At 32.1% G+C, this 24,803-nt stretch overlaps 1 protein-coding gene across 4 annotated transcripts in view; it reads left to right on the top strand.

Annotated features, from left to right (window-relative positions):
* Nucleotides 1–24,803, top strand: part of LOC124354539 — a 151,904-nt gene that overhangs the window by 3,536 nt on the left and 123,565 nt on the right. For all 4 annotated transcript variants that reach the window (XM_046805073.1, XM_046805074.1, XM_046805072.1 and 1 more), the window contains exons 2-5: nucleotides 3,253–3,372; nucleotides 5,511–5,672; nucleotides 9,665–9,811; nucleotides 21,392–21,442. In XM_046805073.1, the coding sequence (XP_046661029.1) occupies nucleotides 3,253–3,372; nucleotides 5,511–5,672; nucleotides 9,665–9,811; nucleotides 21,392–21,442 (480 nt within the window). The remainder of the gene's footprint in view (nucleotides 1–3,252; nucleotides 3,373–5,510; nucleotides 5,673–9,664; nucleotides 9,812–21,391; nucleotides 21,443–24,803) is intronic.

The following is a 24,803-nucleotide window of genomic DNA, read 5'->3' as shown; positions in this document are numbered from 1 at the left end:
TTTCAATTAATAATTTCCTATTGTTTGCCGTCCTTCTCCAAGTAAATTCCAGGTCCTTTAATACCCACCTAAAACTTTTCTCACAACCCTGGAAATATATTTTGTCCTTTAGCGCCTCCCTCAAAAGTTTTGCAGTCGGTATTCGATGTTCTTCAACATGGAAATTGTCAACTATTCTACGTCGTTGACGGATTTTGTTTGGTGTAGTAAAACTTGCCTCACACATGTTACTAACCTTCAACTTGTTAAGTTAACTGTTTATTTTAGTCACAACTCGCTCTGACACTCAGTTGCTGCAGCAGTTCTTTGGCGAGCCTTTGACAACGGAATTTTAACAGTTTGATGGTCTGCCTCTTCCTTCATAAATGTATAAACATTACTCACAATTTCGCGAGCCTGACTATGAATAGGCTTTTGACTTTAACTCAACAGACATTATCGGTAAAAGCGAAGCACAAGCTACACTCAGCACTGTCACAAAACAGACTGATTGTGGCGAGTGCGATGATTTATTTGGGCCAATACGATTCCTGAAAGGAGGGTTTTAACCATGAGTCAAAGGAAATGTTTTCGGGACGCAGCGCATAATGCTACCCCGCCACCCCTCCCGCCCATCACCACACACTCCAGGTCACGCGCACAGCTAAAGTCCTCGAACTGTAACCCGACAAACTTCTCAGGTGGTTTCTCCTCATCAAAATAATGAAAACGTTCATATAAGCATGTGTACGGAAAAGCTTTGTTAGCGAGCTATGGCTAGCGAAAGATTTCGCCCGATTTTCTAGAAAAGACGGAAATAAAACGAAACGGATATTTTTGGAATTTTTGAAAATTGAATAAACTACGTTCCATCCTTCAAGACCACCCATTTCGGAGATGTCAGGCAAAATATGCAAAATTTGGCCTTGAAAACCCTGCTTTGTTTAGATTTGACGTACATTAACTTCATTAAATGGGTAATAAACATGCAAACTCTTTAACCAAAACCTTCAGATGATGTAATTTTTAAAATAATGAGGTAAAATAGGCCAATAATAAACAAATACAAAGTTAAAAAAATAATGTTTCATTACATCAACACATACGAAAAATAAGACAGAACATGGAATAACTGTTTATTAAATGAACGTTATTTGTAAAAACAAAACGTTTAAAGATGTTTGTCAGCCTAGTAAACAGTTACAAAACAATTAGAGTGTAAAAAATTGTAGGTTGGGAAACAAGATTTTTTAAATACAGTGTCAGTTGAAATGCTTTTAGTTCATTGAAAATCGAGAGTTGGCAACACTGCTGCAACAATAACTGAATACAAATTATTATTGTGCAGCTGTCCAACAATTCAGCTGTTACAGTAACTAGTCTTGGTTTGTGAAGTGTATGTGTATATTGTATTATTTGTACTTTATTCGTGTTTTTAACGACAAGATGCTATTTACATTTTCAAATCTAGAGTACGCATATATTGTTTTCGTCTGTCGTTTTGCCAATGGAAATAGTCGTGTAGCTAAACTTAAATATGAAAGACGATTTCCGAATAGAAGAATACCTACTCACGTAACATTTGCATCGGTTTTCGCAAACTTAGCACTTGCCGACTTTCAAATAGATTGAACACTTCTCATAACACAGTCTCGAGAACATTGAAAGAAAACAACTTGTATTCATATCTTTTACAAAGAGTTCAAAAACCTCATTCAGGTAACAGTGCATTAAGATTACAGTTTTGTATATGGGTGTTAAAAAATCTAAATTATGTAAGTTGTCTTTTATCTGCGGACGAGATACGGAATTATAAATTTGAAAAATAGTCACCGTTGGTCAACTGAAAATCCAAAAACAGTTGTAGAATCGAACTTTCAAATTTGACTTATGATAAATGTATGGTGTTGTATAATTGGAAACCAGTTAATTGGCCCATTTGTTTTTGAAAACCTCCTTACTGGTCTTGTGTACAAAAACGTTTTAGAGAATCATATGCCAGATCTACTTGAAGATGTACCGCTTGAAAGAAGACATCTAATGATATTACAACATGATGGCGCACCGAGACATTATTTACTAAATGTTAGAGAGCACTTGCAGATAAGTTTTTCCAGTCAGATAGATTGGTCGAGGTGGACCAATTAATTGGCCTCCTAGATTCCCTGATTTAAATCGCCTGGACCTTTGGGGTCATTTAAAGCAACTTGTTTACGAAAAACCAGTTAATTCCAAAGAAGAATTATTGAACCGAATTTTATACGCCTGTGAACTACTTAAGAACGACCGAGGTGCTATCAGCAAAGCTACAAAAGGTTTCATTAAATACACTGAATTGTGCATAAATTATCAGGGAAATTGTTTTAACCATATATTATAAGGTGTGGAGATTAGAATAAAGATGAGCAATTGAAATGTCTTCTTTTTACGAAGAACGTTCATTTAATAAACCAATATTACATTTTCTGTTGTTGATTTAATTAAGCGTTAAGTGAACTTTGTGTTTGTTTATTATTGGCCTATCTTACATTATTCTCTTCGGAATTAAATCTCTAAAAGTTTTGCTTAAAAAATTGCATGTTTATTACCCATTTAATGAAGTTAATGTACTTTTGTATATTTTGTTTGATATCTCAAAAATAGGTGGTCTTATAAGACTGAGACGTATTTATTGAAATTTTCAGTTCATTTTATATAAAATCCAACCAATTTAACAACTATATTTACGTCATAAAAACATCAGTTCCGCTTTCTTTCCGCCCTTTTCTAGAAAATCGGGCAACTCTTTCGCTAGACGTAGATATAGAAGACAAAGCGTTTCTGCACATATGCGTATATGAACTTTTTTCATTATTTTTAAGAGAGGAAAAAACATGAGAATTTTAATGAGTTACTCGTGGGACACCCTGTATATTCTACTTGGGATTCGAATGGTTTTTTTAATCAGAAATATATTATTTAAATATTTTATTGTTTCTAGTATTAGATAAAGTTGCCACAACCGTATTGCATGCATATCTGCAATTACTTTATAATTAATTATGCACAGATGTTTTACACGTATGGTATACAGACACAACTCAATGATATTAAACTACTCTCTTTGCCTCAGATTGTTTTCTTGTCGGGAGGCAGTTCTAGGGTGGACTGGACACATTAACTGTGCCAAATTTCAGTTTCCTAGAATTACAATGCTTGCTATTATTAAGGAACGAACAATACAATTAATTATGATGTTTGTACTTTATAAATATGGATGGTTGCTGATTTCAGAACACTCACAGAGGTGGGGACCATGGAATTTCGGTTGAGGAAGAAAACACAGTTAGGATTGATGCAAATTCACTAAAATTTAATAAATTGCCAGAAAACACAGATTTTGACAATTCTTGGGTAAGTTCATTATGAATACAGCGGTTTTGTATGAGTCTCATTTTGGGATATTTAATTTGAGGTATCCATAATTTAACAGTTCCCAGTTATTTAATTTTGAGTTTTACCGAAATTCCAATATTTTGAGAACTCTACTGAAAATGAACTACTATTTTTACATCCCTTAGAACCTCCGTTTATCATTACAAGTTCAAAATGGGCTACATTTAAAATTTATTCATTGTTGAAACGTTATGAGAGGGGAAAAGATTATAAAACCTCTATTATATTTTCATTTTTTACTAAGATTTTGGAAATTGTACTTTTGGACACAACTAATTTAAACTAGAGCTTATAGTTTAGGCTTATATACACTCCAAGTTTTATATAAATTATTTATTTATTTTTTCTAAGTTTTTAATCTAAAAAGGGTACGTTTTAATAATTGCAGATAACCGAACAACTACTCAAACATTGAGTAATTACAAATTTATAATTTTTCAAAGAGCAGAGTTAGTAGTGGTAGGGACCTATAACTAAATGTACAAAGAAACTTCTGCCAGTTCACCTAAGAAATACAACGCTGTTAATAATACCAATTTGATTGTAGGATCATCATCTCATATCATTTGGGCTGAAGACATTAGTTCCTAGATATTTATCTAGGCATATTTACATTGTAATCATAGATATTTTTATGGTCTGAGATATCCTTACTTAAAAGTTCAGCTTCTAAATTCGATACACAAGAAACTGGACGAGGCCCACACTCATACATACTTGATTAAACCTAAACTAATACTTTGTGTATTTTATTACTTGTATAACAAATAAAACAACTATTGATTATTTAAAGTTATTTATTAACATACAACTGGTCTTCAAGCTTACTTTAATTATGAAGCAGATATATAATAATAGTAATTAAAACCTTAAATATACCTTAAAACATTACTTTGAATTTTAAAAAATACTAATATTATATAATACTTCCCTAACCTTTCTGTTCCCCCCAGAATTGGTAGTTTGGTATGATTCAGAGGCCACTATTTTTGGAAGAATTGTTCTTACCAGGGACATAAAAAAATACATTATTAGAGAGAACAGACTTTATTTGACTTACTGTGAAAATTACATGTCATTATTACGACACGACATATCTTCATTTTATTGTTTTACAACTGGTATGTTAATTAACACTCTAATTTGTGTGTTAACCTTAAGATGGATATGGCTGTCACTAGGATTCATTTTATGACTTTGTAAATGATCCTTGTGATTTTGATCGGTTCTTATTTTCTGCCTCCTAAAAGAAACGATGTTGGCAAGAAAGAGGCCAAATAGGTCCTCGGTAAGAAAAATTCTTCAAAAAATAGGACGCCATTGGATAATACATGTGGATAGTACCTCAGGATTTCCTCGTTAGTCAACGCAACGTCCCACACCCCTTCCTGGTCCTAGGACTCTGGTCTCCCTTGCCTTGTTCTAGATATGATAATATGACCCATCACTATAATGTAAGATAAAAAAACTCCCTTTTTAGTCCACTTATCTCATCTCCCAAATAAATGATTTATTGATTTCTCCTCAAAAATTACAAGGAACATTTCTGTCATTTAACCTGATATCTTCAATGACATAACACAAACCATTGGATAAAACCTTTAATACTGACTAACTTATTGGCTTCTCTCCAATTATTAGGCTTGCTAATTTTATGTAACTAGTGTTAACCTATCGATTTCGTCTTCCAAAAGTAAGCAACCGAAAACAGTCTCTGAATGTAAGACATGACACAAGCTCTTGGCCCTGTTTAGTCTTACACACAAGGAAGCCACCACCATCGGAGCTTGGCTATTATAGCTTGACACAAAATATGGTTATAAACATTGATTTTAATTAAAAGCTGCTTAGGACTATTAGACAATACACTAGTATGGGACTAAATCCCAATGAATTTCCAGATAACCTCTTACAAACCCATAATAGTTTGAATTTATTGACATCTTTCTACATTGAAATCAGTATATTAGTACAACTTCAAGTAAAATATATACTTATTTTCATAACTTCTCATTTCTTGAGAACTGTTACTTGATGAAAACAGAAAATAAACAGGTATTGTTTTCTAATACGGTATAATTAATGTTGCCTTCTAGACAAGTCTTTGGGAGCTAGCAGACAATGTTATGGACCACCAGACAGACATGGACGAAATGGACTCACGGAAGGAACTGATGGATAATATAGACCAACATAGGAAAATGGTGGACCATACCAACAACCAGCAGACTGTTTCCTCTCACCACTTGAGAAAAAGGGTAAATTCTTACTCCTATATCCATTGTATGTTACTCAATATCTATTTGCTGTAGGTAATTATTACCTTGATATTTCAGTGTTCTTGGCCTTTAATTTAAAAATGTAATCATTTCAATCTAACGAATCATTGAAGCATTAAAGCATAGGCGTTCTCAGAATCAAAACTGGGGAGGAGAGATTAAGCAATGGTTGCTTAGCTTGTAAGATTTTAGAATGGAATAAGTGAACAAAGCAAACATTTAAGGATAATTATTTTTGTATATAATTACAAAACATTCAGTGTGGTAAACACTGATTATTAACCGTCACTTAACTGAATTGTTTTGTGTCATTCATTTACAACCATTAAATCTTTAGTATTTATGGGGAATAGCTGCTTCCCCTGCTCTTCATTGGTATGCCCATAGCTTAAAGTTAGTATGCAATTTCACAATCAAAATACAAAAATTTAAAAGAAGATAAATATATACAGTATATATATATATACTGTATATATATATTTATATATATACTAGCGGGCCCGGCGCGCTTTGCTGCGCATTTCAATAATTTTTTGCAAAAGTTGCCTGCGGCTTCGCACGCAATTTCCCGTTGAAAACAGTACACTATATTCACTTATTCTTTTTCTATCACATTCTAAACATTGCTGAGATAATTGATAGTCGTTCCATCGTGAGCCTCTTGGGCGTATTATGAAGGTATGTACCATATTCCTGCCTCTATCTAGCTGTTACCCACGGCTTCGCACGCAAATCTTAAGAACCGAAGTCCTTATATTACTTAGTAAATTTTTTTTTTACTATAATAAATTTTAGATTAAATTAGTTATATCTCCGATGCCACGATTGAGCTTGCTTTGTTGTCTCGATCGAGAGAATATGTACACACGGAGTTTTGAGAACCATACTTCTGTCAAAATAAAACAACTAAGGTTGATTTTATAACATTCTTTATATTTGTAGCCAACGTAAGATAGTAATTATGATATCTGCATTACTCTTCTGATCAAGCATGAGCATGGTTTATATTAAATAAATATTGCAGTTAAAGCTGAATTTTTACGTCAAATTTGAATTGTATTATCTGGATAGTAAAGTCTATGTTTAACAGTGATTGCAAAAACAGTTTAAACAAAATTTGTCGTTTCTCTTAAGCTTACTCTATGCTTTAAAACTATAAGTGTAATATATGTTTACAAAGAACAGCTGATTAAAAATTTGAAAAGACGTTAACATATGTTTGCTGCAATGCATTTCTTATGGGTATTTCTGTAACCAGTGGGGCGGAATCCTGAATCGGGAAAGGGATGGGCATAGCTTATAAACCTTCTCCGTGGAAAAATACATATACGTACAAATTTTCATCATGATCGGTCCAATAGTTCACGATTCCATAAAGGACAAACATACAAACATTCATTTTTATATATATAGATATATATATATATATATATATATATATATATATATATATATATATACATATATGTGTGTATATAAAATCTCATTAAAGATTGAGTAAAAAAGTATTTTTTCCGCCATAACTCGAACCTTGATCTCTCACTTGCCAGGTGAGTGTGCTATATATCTATATATATAAATGCGAATGTTTGTTTGTATGTTCCGTTATAACTCTGGAACCAATGCACGAAACATCGTGAAATTTTGTACAGTGATTCTACACGTTCCTGGAAGTAACATAGGCATACTTTTAGAGAGGTGGTAATGTTTGTATGTTTGTCCTTTATGGAATCGTGAACTATTTAACCGATCGTTATGAAAATTTATATGTATATGTATTTTTCGATGGAGAAGGTTTATATTCTATGCCCATTGGTGTAATTCACCACCAGGCAGTGCTACAAAACATAAAAGTTTTCAAAGCGCCTGCAAGTAATAAACTGCAATCACGACACAGTTACGTATATTAAGTAGCCAAAACTATTTGAAGGCGCTAAGATGGTGTATATTTGTCTTAAAAATAAATTATTGATTGAACTTAAAACTTGAATAGAAGACCACTTTATAATAAAGTACATGTAAGGATACAAATATAAAAACATGTACTATTGACAGATTTTCCTGATCGTGGCTACAAGGCCAAATCTACATCGGTGTTGTAAACATAATTCGCTTGAACCAGAAGTGCTCAACCACGGGCAAAGCTTACGATAAGCGTGCGAAGAAGCGGGAAACAGCTAGTATATTCTAAAAGCTATATTTCTACATTTCTAAAAGGATATAAATATAACCAATACATAAAAAGTTGCGTACAACATATACATAATGAACCATCAGCCTTGCCCAATAAAAACCACACAAGCGATAAGTTTATGAAAATAAATGAAACATAATAAAATGAAAAATTCAAATCACACATCCGGTAGTCAAACTATGAAGTTTTTAAGAAAATTTAACATTGAAACACTGAACAAGATCAAGAGAGTGGTTAAATACATTAATAATAAAGTTTATTCGTTATCAAAACATGACAATAGAAGAAGTACCAAGATAAATTGAAATTTTAGGTTTATATCCGAGGATTTGTTTGAAACTGTTTGTTGTGGAATCGTACCATATTATGAAATTTACGGTAGATTCATAATGTGATATCTATTAGGTGTGAAAATGATGTACTCACACGAGGGTTAAAATCCTGGTTCCTGGAGTGTTAAACTGATGATTTCGATTTGGTGGAACAGTATCCAGTTAACCAGCTACCACTCAACTAGGGATGTGCAACATTAATAGATTATGTTTGACAATTATTAAATAAAGATCGGGCCGTATTAAAAACCCAACTTCTTTATCTTTTACATCATTGTATTTCAATATTAATAAGATCCAAAATTAAGTTTTTAATTACAGGTTTGAAGGTTTTAGGTTAAGCTTATACAGGGTGACCATAAAATTTCCTTCTATTAATTTTTTGAATTATTACAGATAGAAAAATAAAATATGGGTGATATTCTTAGGTCAACATATGTAATACCTAATAATAATTTTTCTGTTAGTAGATGTCAAATAATGAGTTCTCAGGGAATTAAGACACTTACGGGGTGGCATCTCAATAACAAAAATGTCATAATTACAATATATCACAAATAGGGGATTGTGAGCTATGGATTGGGTCTGATGTGGCAGAAAACTTACATCATATTTCTAACCATTTTGTGCTGAGATGCAGTGGCGTAGCAAAGAGGGGTGTCGGTGGCGGGCCGCACTAGGTGTCACCTTTTTTGGGGTGACATCCACCCGGTCTCTCAACTTTAAGAACAATGTACAAACAAACAAAAAATCAATTGCTAGCACAAAAATTTCTTTTTTGAGGATTCCTCCACTAGCACTAGCTCAGCTCTTTGTATAATTCGGGGATTCCTGCAAAAGAGCCTGACGCTGTCGTGGGGGATTCCCCGTCCCATACTCGCGATCTTTGACGTTTCAGTTGCAACATTTCTCATTTGTTTCATAAAGTGTGTTGTGTTTGGTTGGTGTGAATTGTTAAACTTGTATTATTCTATAGTGATAGATAATAAAAAGAAATAAAAATATTATATCCATAACCTTTATCATATAAAATTTATTGCTTTTTACTTTCGATGGCTTGACACTACCTACTGTACTTCCCCACCGGGTGCCACCCAAGGTAGCTACGCCACTGCTGAGATGTGGATGACTAACACACCAAATGAAGATGAGACTGGCCTGAAAGCCAAGCAGAAGGAGAATTAGGCCTCAGAAATTATGCTCACTAAACCGAACAACTGGTTGCTTCTTGGCTTCTAGCATTAGAGTTGGCAGGTAGTTTATGATGATCACTCCATTATTTTTATGGGAAAGGTGCAATAAGACAACCCCTACATACAATACATTTCTTGTTTCCAGTTCATTTTTGGGAAACGGCACAATAAACTATAATGCTGCATTTGTGTCTAATAAGTTGTATAAAACAAATATATATGTGTGTGCTAAATACATTATTAATTTTTAAGGAGGCGAAAAAACCCAAAAATACTAAGAAGAGGAAGAAGCTCAACAAGAAGAAAACAGAGCAAGAGAAAGATGAATCAGAAAGTAAACACAAACTGTCTTCCAAATCTGCAACATCTGAATCGGAAGAGTCGGAAACAGCACCTGAGGTAGGGTAATTTCTATCTGAAACTTAAATATGAAAAAATATTTTAATCAATTACTGAATAAGTTGATTGCAGCAGATGCCTTATAGTGCAGTATCAAATTCATACTGGTTGATCTCGCTCAGTACTAAACCTCAGTGGAGGTTTGAACTACATATTAATTTGGCCAATTTGGGTTTTCAAGATGATTTTAAACAGTGTTTTTGTATTACAATATAATGACTGATCCCAGTATTTTTTGTTTCAAAATTTATTATATGTGAGGGAAAACCTGAATAACTTCAACTGCTTTAAAGAAATCTATGATTATGATACTAGACAAGCTCACTATTCTTCTTTTAGACTAAGTTTGGTAAGCCATATTTATTTACAAATTGAGTGTTTCAATAAACCACAAACGTTTAGAAGCTTATAACTAAAACCATTTGCAGCCAAGTTGTCTAGCTGGCTTACAAGTAAGGCATTTTATTTCCTTGATGATTTTTTTCTATAAATTTTAACCTTGTTGATACCATTACCTAATCAATTGTTAATTGTTTTATAGTTGAATTCCTTTTTATTATTTATACTGTCGTGTTTTTATTTATTTGTTCTATTGTGTTCTTAATTTATACTGTTTTATTTTTATTCCTATTGTTAAATCTTTAAACTCTCACTGGTTTATGAACATAAAATTATTGTGTAGCAATAATAATAATTAAACCCATATTAAGTTTTAAAAATGACAAGTGTACTAACTGTAATGGCTTGCTAAATGGTACATGATTTTATGAAATATTAGTTTTATTGACATTGTCTATTACAATGTACATTGATAATAGACAATAAAGACATTCTATTCTATTCTATATTATTGTTCGATATTTATTGTACCATGTTGTATTTTTGTTTGTATTGTATTGTAGAAAGTTGTGTACTGTAACACGTTGACTGTGGCAGACACCTTATGGTACTGAATTACATTCATACTAGTTGGTTTCATTCAGCATAAAGCTGTAGTGAAGGTATCTTGTTTAATTGAGAATATCTTTCTACATCTTACTGACAGATCCACAACTTTTTAGTACAGCATGGTAATTTTAAATATTTGCTTAATTAAGGTGTTCATTGCTACTCTGTAATGAATGAGACCAACTAGTAATAATTTGATTTAACATTTCTTTACTTGTGTCATCATTAATTCTGCATGCTATTTTTTGTATTTCCTATTCAATAGCAAACAAATATAGAAAAGCAATATATATTAGCCAAAGATTAAGTTTGAAAGAATAATAGAATTTTGGATGATTGTGATCGTTATATGTTATAAAAAAGTATAACACTACTTTTTGAGGATTAATATCTACCCTCTCTTCAGGTGTTCAAAAAACTCTAAAACTTACAAAATTTTAAAATGCAGCAATGGACTGTTACTCAAAGTTACAATAATTATTGTAGACTTTAGACAGTTATTCTAGTATCACTTAATAATTGTTAAGTGATACAATTTCTAATGTGTTAGGGTCTTTTGTACAGTTGAAAAAGAGGGTAGATTACGATCCTGAAATATATCCCTGTATACATATAACGATGCTAAATGTCTAAAATCCTATTATCATTTTAAACTTTCCATCATCAATAACAAACTTTAAACAAGGAACTGTAAGTCTATTAACTGTAAGTCTATTACCACTTACATAATAATGGTTAAAATATAATGAAAAATGTGAGTAAATTAATTTGTTTGTATCTGTACAAATGACATTAATTTATACAAAATTTTAAATAGTTAATTTTATTGCCATAGGTACTGATAGCCATAATAAATTATAATTATGATTTATAACCACACACATGATCTTATAACACACTTGTACATACACACACGCAAAGGTGTGCACGCATGAGCATATGCATATTTTGAACTGCGAATAACATAAACCAAACAAACTGATAAATACATAACAGTAGGAAAGGACTGTTAAGACAGTGGCAGTCTCTGGACCCTCCAGATTTTGAAAAATATGTTTTTATAGAAAAATCTTACTTTTCTATTCTAACCATAAAACATAACCTTAACGTTATGAACTAAACTTTGGTATAAATTTCTTTCTAAACACTGTACTTTTTGTTGATTTGAAATGTAACATTTCCTGTCACAATAATAATTATAATATAATAATATGAAACGGCCACTTTAAAGATACAGTTGCACAAACCGGGAGCACCAAACATGTCCCATTTAAGAGGTATCAGTTATTTGTTGCTCCTGGCTTGTGCAAGCGTATTTTTAAAGTGACCTTGCTTGTTTATGTGTTGACGGATTTAGTTGGAAAAAGTACTGTTGGAATTGTAATTACAATTTCAAAATAGGTACCTTGTAAAATTTGTATGACTATTTAAAATAGCTTATGCCTATCAAAAGACAAAATCTACATGCTCCTGGCATTTGCAAGCATACCTAAAAAGTGCTTGTGCTCGCTTATGCATTGACAGATTTTGTTGAAAAAGGTACCGTTAGAATTGGTATAAAAATAAGTAATAGTTAGTATCCTTTGCATTTTGTATAACTATTCTGTTTTTTTTTTTTTGTTTTTTTTTTTAATTTGACTTAAAATATTTTAAACAGGCGTAATTTCCAAAGGGCTGAACGGATTTTGTTAATATTTTATTTTTTTTAAGTCTACCAAAGGTTAATAAAATTCTCAAGTTTCATGACTTCTTAACTGCTTCAAAGTATAATTCTTTATAAAAAACACATACAAACAAATAGACAGAAAACTAAAGGTGTTAGAACATATCATCATATGAACTTTTTTGCTCATAAATTAACAATGTGCATTGTTATCAGTTTTGTTGCAAACACAGGTGTACAAACATTAAGTTATAGTCATGTTTTGAGCACTTTACAATGGTTAATAAACATTTTATAATAAACACGATAAATACAGAGGTTAAACAGTAAAATTTTTAATTTAATAGCTTGCTTATGTCAAAAATATAATTTATTTTATTAACATGTTATTTATTTTTTTCAAATCAAACTGTTTGTTAATGAAAATATGGTTTTATTTGTGATATTAGGCCTAAATATAGAAAGAAATACAATGATATTATTTCACTTATATTTTGGCCTAACTGTCCTCAAAAGTTTGTAATTTTAGCCGTTAAATCAGAATTTTAATTATGTAAATGTTTTAAAAGTGATAATCAGTTTAAGCTTAATTATTTGCCAAACTGGTATAATTATACAATAAAAATTATATGTTATAAAGTTTAAGTAATCAAGTTCTTGGGATCGTAATTATATTCAAGCAGCAGCAGTTCTTTGAAATTCCTTTTTCTGCGACTGCAACTAACAAGTAGCACTGATGGGGAAAGTGCCAAACCCTTACTTCTTCTCAAACAATATTTTCTTAAGCTGCAGGTCATTTCAGACAAGGGATATGGTTATTCATCAGATTTTGAAATATTGGCTTCAAGTAAACATGCCGGCATCAAATTCTAAGAAAATATCATGTAAGGTTCTTGAGATATGAAGAAGATGTGATGATGAAAGCTGTAGTATGTAGTAATACGAGTGTTATAAGCATTTCGAGAATGTTGTATTAATAGTGAATATGACTTTGAAAGTGAATACCCTTCCAGATCAATTGTTGTGAATTGCAATGTTGTTCATGTTTGAGAGATAATGTGTTGTTTAATTAATAATTAAACTAGAAATATTACTACTTCTGAAATAATTTGATTCATTGTGAACTTGGTATTTAATGTGGGATTGTTCACAAAATCATTCCTGTGATTTGAATATGTATGGTTTTTATGAACATTTTATTTTTTGAAATAAAAAAGAAGCGGAAGTAAAAATTTTAAGAGACAACTGACATGATCAATGAATACAACAATTTCTTGAAGAAAATTGTAAGATGTGTTGAGGACATGGTGCTTTCTCTAAGACCCTGACAAAACATCAGACAAACTGCTTAAACATAATTTCAAAAACCAACACAGCCCTTTTCTAAAAAACAATTTGGTAGTAGTAATAGTAAAGGAACACCACTTGACTTTGCGTTTTCTCCAGTACTGCAGGAAGAGGTTGCTCCTTCAGTGAACTGCTGCTTGAGTAAAGATCTGCTGAGTATAAACCAGTCTGCCGAATTGTGAAATTCTGTTACAATCCAAATCTAAGCTGGAAAGTCAATGGGTCATTGTCGTACAACAGAATAAACCAGTAGGCACATTTTTGAAAAGCTGTAACCATTGTAGAACACAGGTGAACAAAGCTACCCAGTGATCTAACCTTTCCCAACATTAATTTACCAACCTCAAACCTGTTTTTTATTATCAGAGCAACAACAGAAGGAATGCCAGATTTGTTAGCGCTGCTGGAGTTCCAAAGTTGTCTTTTTTTAATGTATTGTTGTTGATGAAGCCTTATATATATTTATTACACTAGCTGACCCGGCGAACTTCGTACCGCCTTAAAGGGTCCACAGCATCCACATTGGTGCTTGAAATGTGCAGAATAAAAGACAAAGTAAAAAATAAATCAAATTAGGTCTTATGTGATTTTTTTCCTTCACAACTAATCTGAAATTTAAATAGAAAAACAAAATAAAAAACACAATTTGTAGGTTATCTAAAATAATTTAAATCGCAATAAGCAGCAAAGCCACAGATACATTAATTTATTAATATTGATTCTCTTTCTTCAGTCGAGTACCTTGTGATATACAACATGTTTTGTCTTGTTATTAGGTGCAAGAATGAATAAAGCAGATGGTTTGCCGACACGTGAACATGCCACATATAGTTGTCCATGAGAAAAACATGGATTTTCTAAATTTAGTCCACAAACGCTCAAAGATTGGCCTTGTGATTTATTGATCGTCATGGCAAATGCAAGACAAATCGGAAACTGAGTTCGTTTAAATTCAAAAGGCATATCGGTAGGACATCGGAATCCTTGGAATAAGAACTTCCTCACCTTTAAATTTTCCTTTAAGAATCGTCGTGTGAATCACATTTATCATCAATTTGTTTACAGCCTAACGCGTTCCATTGCATAATTTTGGTTGATTTAGATTGCGAAGCATTATGACTACTGCACCAACCTTCAAAAGTAAATTATGGGGTGGTAAGCCAGGCACATCCAAAGAGTTTAAAAATTCAGTAGGATAGCCTCATCTTCATTTGTTATGCAATCAATAGATTTGAATGTTTGCAGAGTACCATCAATTTGACTCTGAATTAAAAAGTTCAAGTCATCCACATCCTTGTTCTTAGCTGCCAAGATTGCTAGCTCACACAACCAATTGTTATTTTTGTGATTAGTATTGATATTTGGGAATACTTTACTGATTAGTTCATCTTTTGTTGAGATAAAGGTGCAAAAATTGGATGGAAATGAAATCAATCCACTTTCTTGGTCTACAGGAACACAACCATTACCAATAGTCAACAACTGATTAGAAACATTTTGAGCAGATGGATCGTTTAATAATTCAACTCTCATGTTTGCAGTCAACTGTAGTTTTTTTACATAACACCACAAATTTGATGATTTTAGGCAAGCGTTTATTTCATCAGCAGCAGTCGATCTAGGAATAACTGGCAGTGTTTGGCGGAAATCACCAGAAAGTAAAATTAATGCGCCTCCAAAACATCTTGTGTCATTGCGCAGATCTTTCAATGTTCTATCAAGTGCTTCCAATGCACGTTTATGGGCCATTGTGCATTCGTCCCAGATAATGATTTTTGACGCTACTAAAACTTTTGCCATTGCTGAGTTCTTTGATATGTTGCACGTTGGTTGCTCAATGGTTTGAAGATTCAAAGGCAGTTTCAGCGCTGAATGAGCCGTACGACATCCTTCCAATAATGTGGCTGCTATCCCAGAAGAAGCAACTGCTACTGCAATATCAGATCTTGCACGAACAGTAGCCAAAATCAATGACATTAGGAATGTCTTTCCAGTTCCATCGGGGGCATCTAAGAATAATAACCCACCATTTCCATCACTAATTGCCTTTATTAATGTACTATAAACTTCCTTTTGTTGGGGGTTCAACAGGGGTACATTTGTTTGAATTAATTGTTCTAATTCACGTAAATCATATTGAAGTTCACGCTCCAACTCCAGATTAAATGCGTCATTCATTCCGCGATTTGGTGCTGGCATTCCCAATTTAACTAACATACTGCCACACATGAGGTAACACATATCCTCAATCAAGACTAAAGCTTGGTTATAAATCTCTTCGTTAGCTTTGAGATTGGAATTTCTCATACTAACACGAAGCCTATGTAAAATGTCTTCTGCCATGTTATCCTTGTATTTGTTCCACAGGTCACGTGGATTTGATGGAAAACATGTGGAAATAATGATTGCAAATAATGTCCGTATCTGACTTGAATTTGCAGATATAACCGCTTCAGCAATTGTCATGTCCCAATGATTATCATTCTCTAGTAAATTTAGCTCTTGGCATGCAGCACGAAATGTTGGGCACACTATACCATTCACTGTTCATAGTCATTCATATGATGTTGGCCCTCGGACATTTACCAACAACAATCGCAAAAAGAAGCATTCATCATTCTTCGGATTAACTGTGTAAATACGACCCAGAGCATATGTAGAACGTACACCTGGATGACCAGTAACCACATCACCTTGCTTCCGACGTTGAAATTTTTTTGATGAAGAGTTCCAAGTACAGTATCGTGGCATCTCAGAGTATAGCAAAGTTTGTGCGAACAGATCGCTCTGACAAATCTCAAAAAAACTGGTCAATGTTGTCGCTGGAGGTAAAGCAGTACGTTGGACCACATTTTATTCGATGAAATACACTCGTTGACCATTCTCAAGATGAACCGACGAAGATAAAACAGTAGGATGGCGTTCATGAATAGGAAATGAGAATATACGCCAAATTGCCTCATTGCAGTTTACATATCGACCAACTTGATAACGCATGATTTCATCGTAGGTGTTGGAGGCTTGGATTCCAAAAACTGCCGTATCACTTCCTTTAGTAACATATTTGCAGACATATTTGATTGATTTTACTGAATTTCAATACTCAATGTTGCAATGTGTCTTAAACGTTTTGGAAAGTAGTGGTGAATATGGAACAATCCATATTGTATCGCGACGTATAAGAGCAATATCGCGTGTTTCCATGTTTTCACCTACAACCAGGATGGCAACTTCATCTATAGTTGGAGCATTGAATCTGCGTTCATGTGTTCCAGCTGGTCGTTTGTCTGCTCTTATCACAACTTTGTAATCATCACTTGGCATGCGCTCCAAAGCAGTCTTAAAGAGCCTGATGAAGCATGATGTTCATCAAGAAAACACTGAAGATCTGAAAGAATTGTTCTTTTCGTTGCTGTGTTGATCTCATGTCGGCGATCAAGTTGCTCCTCCATATTACCCATAAAGTATATTTGTAGGAATTTATACTGTCCATCCACAACTGGTAGCAATGATCCAATTCGATGGTGAATTTGACCTTGAATCTGTAAAGATAGCAAAACTTATGTAATTGAGACAACAATTTTGTTAAGGCATCTAATAATAATAAAAACATAAAATCATTTTCAAGAATACATGAAATAAAGTAAATATTTATTAATTACCTGGAATGTCGGATTAAATCCATGTTCTTGAATTATGTTTGTCCCAAATGATGTCATTTGAAAACAACTATTGTATTTTTGAGTATTAGCAAGAAAATGTCGTGATTCTTGCGTTTCTCCAGAAAGCAATGATTGCAATGGATCAAGAGGGGGAGTCAGTATTGGAAATTTTACTTTGCCATTAAGACAACACAATCTAAGCGACTCTCCAACAAACTTCAATGCACTACAATGCCCACAAACAACATCCATTGGACCAATAAGTACAGATACATGCGAACTGTAATCATAAGTGCAATCATAACTAAATGATGCTCTATTCAAATCTTCAGCTGATGTATTCCTTCTTGCGTGTCGAACTTGATCTAGTTGTTGATCAGTACGATTAGCTCGCCGATTTCGCATAGCCAAGCGAGCTGTTTCACGGGCTTCCTCTCTTTGCTCTTGAGATTGAGAAGCACGAAGTCGGGCCATACCAACACGACGCTCTTGTCGTCCGATTTCACGTTCTTCTTCAGTAGAATTGTTCACAACGTCACGAAGCCTTCTTGCATTACGGCTTTGTTGAGACAGATTTGATCTTCTGGGTCGCGGCATCTTTATAATAATCCTCTCAATGTTCACAAACACTCGCAAATCGTTTAATTTCGTGCGAAGCAAAGTTATCCGAACCAAAAGCAATCAAAGTAATAAGTTGTTTGTCTTTTTTAAAAACCAACAGATTATTGCAAAGGTAAAAAAAATAACTTCATTATTGACTGATTATTAAGTAAAACTGAAAGGACAATCTATATGTCAGTAGCCATAATTTCATTTTGTTTGACTGATTAACCCAGAAAAATGACACAGGCAGCTGTCAAAGTGTCAATCAAATTTACAGTTGTTTGTTTACATTTTGGAATTCAGGCAATTGTTTTTTTCAAGATACAGTTTTTTTACTCTATGCTTTCAAACTATAGGTGTAAAGAAATTTAAAAATAGTAATTAAATGATATAAACATATATTTCTTTTCTCGCATTATATATGTTTACAAAGAACAGCTGATTAAATTTGAACAGGCTCTTTCACTTAATAACATATGTTTGCTGCAATGCATTTCTTACGGGTATTTCTGTAACTTTTAGAGACCAGTGGGGCAGAATCCTGAATCGGGAACGGGATAAAAAGTATCCTATGTCCTTCTCCCAGTTCTTAGCTACCTCCCTACCAATTTTCAGCCAAATCGGTTCAGCCGTTCTTGACTCATAAATAGTGTAACTAACACGACTTTCTTTTATATATATAGATTTATGTTTATTACTATATTTATCATTGCTGTAGTCAAACATGGATATGTGTTTACCTGCACACACGCAAACATATGTTTGTTACCTCTTTAATGTTTATGTTTTTATCTATATCTTATGTTGTAGTCATGCATTTATTAAGATTGTTATTATTATTAATATTATTATTGTTAATTAAACTGTTATTATTTTTTAAATTTAATCTAAATCTGTATTATATTTACAGTAATTAATTTATATTGTGTACTGGATGTATTGAAATAGATTAAACATTGGAATAAATAAATACAATAACTGTTTCATAGATAAATGACACAAGAATAATGATCAACAAAGTCATAACTTAAGAGCAATCCGTCTAATTATAACAATAAACTAGTAATGTGGAAAAAATGATGAGGCAGTGGTGGATCTAGGGGATGGACCTATAGCCCCCTCTGTGATTTTGAAAGTAATTAATATCTCTTGTGTTGCAACCATAAAAAATAACCAAAGTTAATGAAATAACCTTTGGGAACGAGAAAACTTCTTTATAAACATTTTATTTTTTACTGTAGAAATCTTCTGCTACAGTAGATATAATGGTAAACCACAACCATGATGGTCCTTCCTGAATTTCAGTACTGGATCCACTCTCTCTGTGATGTGGACACTAATAAAAAATCAGAAGCATAAAAAACCCTAATATGTTGGATCAACCCAATATGTAATAAATAAAAACAGTGTACAATATTAATACATTCACTGCTGAAAAAATTGTAGAACTTTTATCTGTGCTGAAAAAACTATTAGTTCAATAATTTTCCACGTACATATAGTCCAAATATGCAGTAACCAGTACTTTGGGTTTCTTACTGATGACATAGTAGATTGGTTGATTTTGGTTGTGTACCACTCACAAACAATTTTATTATTTCTCTCAGGCAGTTTGGAAGAGCGTCCCCCTGAGACTTCCCCTCTGAGTATACTGATTGTTATAAATAAGTTGAACCAGTCAGTTTATAAAATATTATAAAGTTTAACATATCTAATATTTATCAGTACTTTATAGAGTGGGCCAAAGGCATTTTTATAATATACCTTCATTCCACAAATAGTTCTTTTCAATTTTCCAGTTTACAGAAACTAAAAGAATATCATTTACTTTTCAGTTTTTGTTTACAGCAAAGTTGATGTTTTGCAGTTTTCTGAGTTATATTTGCCATGGAACCTGCCTCCAAGGCCAACTAAATCTCGGCAACCTAAAAAGGTAATTTATTTCTGTACTACTTAGCGCCCAATATTGAGTGTTTAATTAAATATATAACCACAAGGTCACCAAATCCCAAATACTTAATATTTTATTTAATATTTTTAAACAGTAAAAATGATTTTAAAAATAAAAATTTATTTTGCTTCTTCTGGAAGTACTAGAGTTGAATTTTATGTTTGTTCTTTGCTAGCTCAAATTCAATTTATTTTAATTACATGCAATTTTGTTGTTACAAATTATACATAATTGATAGTGGGAAAGATTTAAAACATTATAATTTTTTAAACATTCCATTCTTAATATTAGAAATCTCTAAAATGTAAATAAATTATCTTGTTTCATAATGAAAAATATTATTTAGAACTGAAGTACAGTTAGTGTGGGCTGTAAATAATTCACTATTATTGTATATGATGGTTGGTAGACCTTTAAGCTGGGAGTGTCCGTAATCATAATATTTTTACTAATGAAGGTGATGTCCAACAAGTGTCATCTTTCATTATTGAATAATTAGATTCATTTAAAAATTGTATAAATTATTTTTTTAGTCGCAAAGTATTATACACATCTCTCAATTATGTATAATTTTGTCATCTCAGAACTTTTCAAAAATAACTGGAGCTGTTTTTATTATATAAAGCTTTATAAAGTCCATAAGTACATGTAATACTCAAATATTTAAAATTAAAAAACTTTTTATGTTTTTTAAGACAAAACTATTTTAATTTTAATGACTAGATACTTGTGTTATTTTTGTTTTATAAAATAAATGTATGAGTTGTCTTAAATCATATATTCTTTGAATTCTAAGTACATAAAAACATCATTTACTTGCTAGAATAGTATTATGCAATTATTTAACACTGCCTTTGTTATAAAACTTAGTTCATCACCATTATTTCATATAAAATGTATAGTGGATTCAATTTAAATTACAAAAATGTTGATATCAATCACATTTTTTACACATTAGTTTTTTAGACTTATTAGCATTTTTATCTCTTTCTTTTATTTAACAAATAAAATATTCATCTGTCTTTTCAGTCGGAAGCAAAGCGGCATTCTTCTGAAATTTCAACTTGTGAAGATCCAACTGAAGAAATTTATGACCCGCCGAAGAGATATGAAAAAGAAGTCTTCTTTGAAGATTGATTGAAAAATACCTTAGTTTTAGACCAGACTTATAAGTGTTTTTTTTTAATAGTTAATAAATTTAGATAGACATTTTGATTGTAACACTTAATTCATCCTTCATTCCCGTTGCATATATTAGCACTCATTTTTAGCTCTTATGGTTAAATCTATGGTTGCTACAAGTCTTTCTAAAAGTCTCAGATCAGAAACGTTGACGCCAGTGCTGTTATTATATTTGTATATCATTTTATGTTTTTATAAAATTAATGCTGAACTAAATTTTGCAGTCATCTGATGCTACGTCCTCTGATTCCTCCACTTCTAGTTCTTCCAGTTATGTAAGTTAAAACTTTAATACTATATGGATATTTATATGTATATCCAGTTTCTACAGAATATTTAGTGAAATACATTTATTATGGTGAAAGTAAACTCTTGTGGTAAAAGAATTAAAATTTGTTTTAATAATTAATGTTTAATAATTATTATAAAAGGAAACGACAATATTGTACCTACAGAGAACACATATTTGCAATAAATAAACTAAAAATAATTGTTTCATGATAAATAATTTGGATTAATTTCAAACCTAAAAAACAACACCTATGCTTTATCTACCAAAACACATTGAGAGCAACGGACAATTCTATTGTACACCAGCATTTAATATTACAAATTTAAATTATTAAGTTTCTAGCAGTTATCTACTATGTTCCATATATTTTTATATAGAATAACTTGAGATTCGTTCGTAGATACCTCTTTGAAACTAGATATGTGCGATAGTTTATATTGGATACGTATATTGGATAATGTCCTTTTTCCATAAGCTTCTATATCATTGCCCATTTAACGGTGTTTGGTGACTGTACAGATATTTTTGTCACAATTTTATCTTTTTATATTAAACACAACATAAAAATTTTAGAATACATTTATGTATTTATAAACATATATAAAATACACTTTGGTCACATTTGAGATATTTATCTCAAAACAGTATCAACTATTTATTTAAATTAAATTTTGAGGAAATGTTTACAAACATATGGGTAGCTTAAAGGTATATTTAAAACTTTGAAAAACCTTCTCTATTTAATTCTAGAAAGTTCACCAACATTTATAATTTATAGTGACTCGACCCAGGATTGTTTTTAATGACCTACAAGTAGGTAACTTGTTATTACCAAACAATGCAGGGGTTGATATGTCATCCACCTTCCATTTCTATGGTGTACATGTGTGATCGTGATTTGTGTTGTGTAATATATATATATATATATATATATATATATATATATATATATATATATATACATGCAAACAGAGTATTCAGCAAAGAGTGTTACAAACTTCTGTGGTTGATAGTACTCATTTCAAACAAAAAAAGCTATTATAAACACATGAAGAGAATAATGTGTTGTTTAGTCTCTAGCTGCCATTTTATACTTTTTATACAAAAGTATTATCTTGTACTTGTAAAGGTACAGATACCAAACTTTGGACATAAATAGTGATAAATAAGAGGAAAATAAAAAGAATAATGGTGTGGTTGGATTTAATATTAACAAATTGGTGTCTGTAGAAAACTTTTAACGTCTAATAACAAAAAAAACCAGTATTATTATACACAATTTATAAGATACCAACTATTTTTGAATTTTCTATTAAAGTTCAAACTACTATCAACAAAGTCTGTAAACGCATAAGCGAGCTTGACCACTTTAAATGCGTCCATAAGCCGGGAGCAACAGATGTTTTTCAGTTGAAAGGCAACAGATGTTTTGACATGTTAACATTTTTGATTGTAAATTTTAAAAAAATACTAGCAGTTACCTGGGACTTCACACGCAATTTCGTACTGAAAAACAGGGACATCAAAGGATTATCTAAATACTCCTGAGTTAGGTGATAATGACTGAAAGATATTTCAATCTTTTCATCAAATTTAGATTTAAGTTTAAAGAGCAGTGTTTTGGGGCCCTCAAGTTGGAGAGTGAAACAATTTTTATAAGTATTGTGAAATAACTCAAAGTTCTTAGCTTTTCAGTTAACATAATGTAGTGACTAATAGGGCTCTATGAAGGACTTTAAGAAGTCAAAAAGTACTACTAGGAACAATAGGCTTACAAAGGCAAGAAGAAATAGTTGAACTTGAAATGGAAATGAAACAGCTCCCTAACACATGTGAAGAAGAATTTTTGAGGTTGTTAAAAGAATCAACACTAAAGCTTACCAAGTATTTCAAATAATATTCAAACAGATCTTTATATAACAGTGGTTAAGGATGGAAGAAAATTAGCACATGTAGATGTCTCTCAAACATCAAACAGAAATAAAAATACAGAACAAAACAACACAGCTTTCTTTCTGAAAATCTGTTTTATATCTTGACACCAACAGAAGAAAATATCCAAAATAATGAAAACATTGTGGAAACTGCACAAAATGTATCTGAGGAAAAATTATAATTTATGCAGATTGTCACGGAAAAGATATGACTTGGCATATTAATAAATGGAAAACAAAATTATTAAAAACATATCAGCCTGTTTGGTTTTATAAAGCCAGGAGGCCATACCAAACAAGTGTTAGCGTGTACTGGAGACTACCATGGGCCCTGGGGCTGCTGTAGGGCGAGTACTGCTACTTGAACCCTGAGCTGAGCCTAGGCTGGCCGGTAGGAGTCTGGTTACCCTTGCCGCTACCAGGGGAATACACGGAATACACGCCGGGGGAGTTCTGAGCACTTCCTGCTTGATCTCACTGGAAACAAAGTTCGACTTGGGGCTCTGACTGACAATGGGCTTGTCCTCCTGAGAGCTCCCACTGTTGCTCTGAGAGCTGCCTATAAAGTCCGTCCCATTGTACTGAAACTCACCATAAGGTTTCCCTGACCTGCTAGCGGGGTTGAAGTTGAAAGCCAAATTTCGTAATGATTATACTTCTGCAAAGAAAATATATAGAGTTAAGGTAACTGAGGCTAAGATAGCTGCTAACAACTTTATAGAAAATTCAACAAATAACAGCAAAGCTTCATGGAAAGTTATAAAGAAAGAAACAAATTATACATATGTTAGTGAAGTTAAAGTTCAATCTAAAAAAACTTAATGTGTGTTTTTCTCTAGCAAGATATTCAAAGAAATTATTGATGAAATTTTAGAACCCTTTTTATACAGGTGTATAATATCATGTTAGAACAAAGTATATTTTCAAGGGTTTTAACAATTGTAAAGGTAATAACTATTTATAAAAAAGGAGACAAAATGGATGCATTGAGTTATCGTCCTATTTCCTTGGTTCCCATACTTAGAAAGCTATTTAGAGTTAGTTAAATCGGATTTGTTTTATGAATGTTATTTTTATTTTACCAAATTAAAACAAAAAATACATTTTGAGAAACTTTTCCAATTATTTGTCTCATAAGAATCCTTGTTGGACTTCAACAAGTATTTGAAAAAAATAGCCTAATTGAAACAGCCGAATTTATTACAAAGCCTTTCAAATATATATAACTTGATGTACAATTATGGATTCGCGGCAAGGCCACGTATTTCAAACTCCTGCAGTCTACCTCAATTTTAATATTCTGCCTGAAAAAGTTCTCAAAATGTCATGTGGAAATCCTCACAGTCATGAGGATCTGTGTTAATAATAAATTGTATGTAAAAGGCAGTTGAAGAAAGATTGCATATGTTC

The sequence above is a fragment of the Homalodisca vitripennis genome, chromosome 2 (assembly GCF_021130785.1).
Source record: "Homalodisca vitripennis isolate AUS2020 chromosome 2, UT_GWSS_2.1, whole genome shotgun sequence".
NCBI lineage: Eukaryota > Metazoa > Arthropoda > Insecta > Hemiptera > Cicadellidae > Homalodisca > Homalodisca vitripennis.
This window is presented reverse-complemented; position numbering and strand designations above follow the sequence as displayed.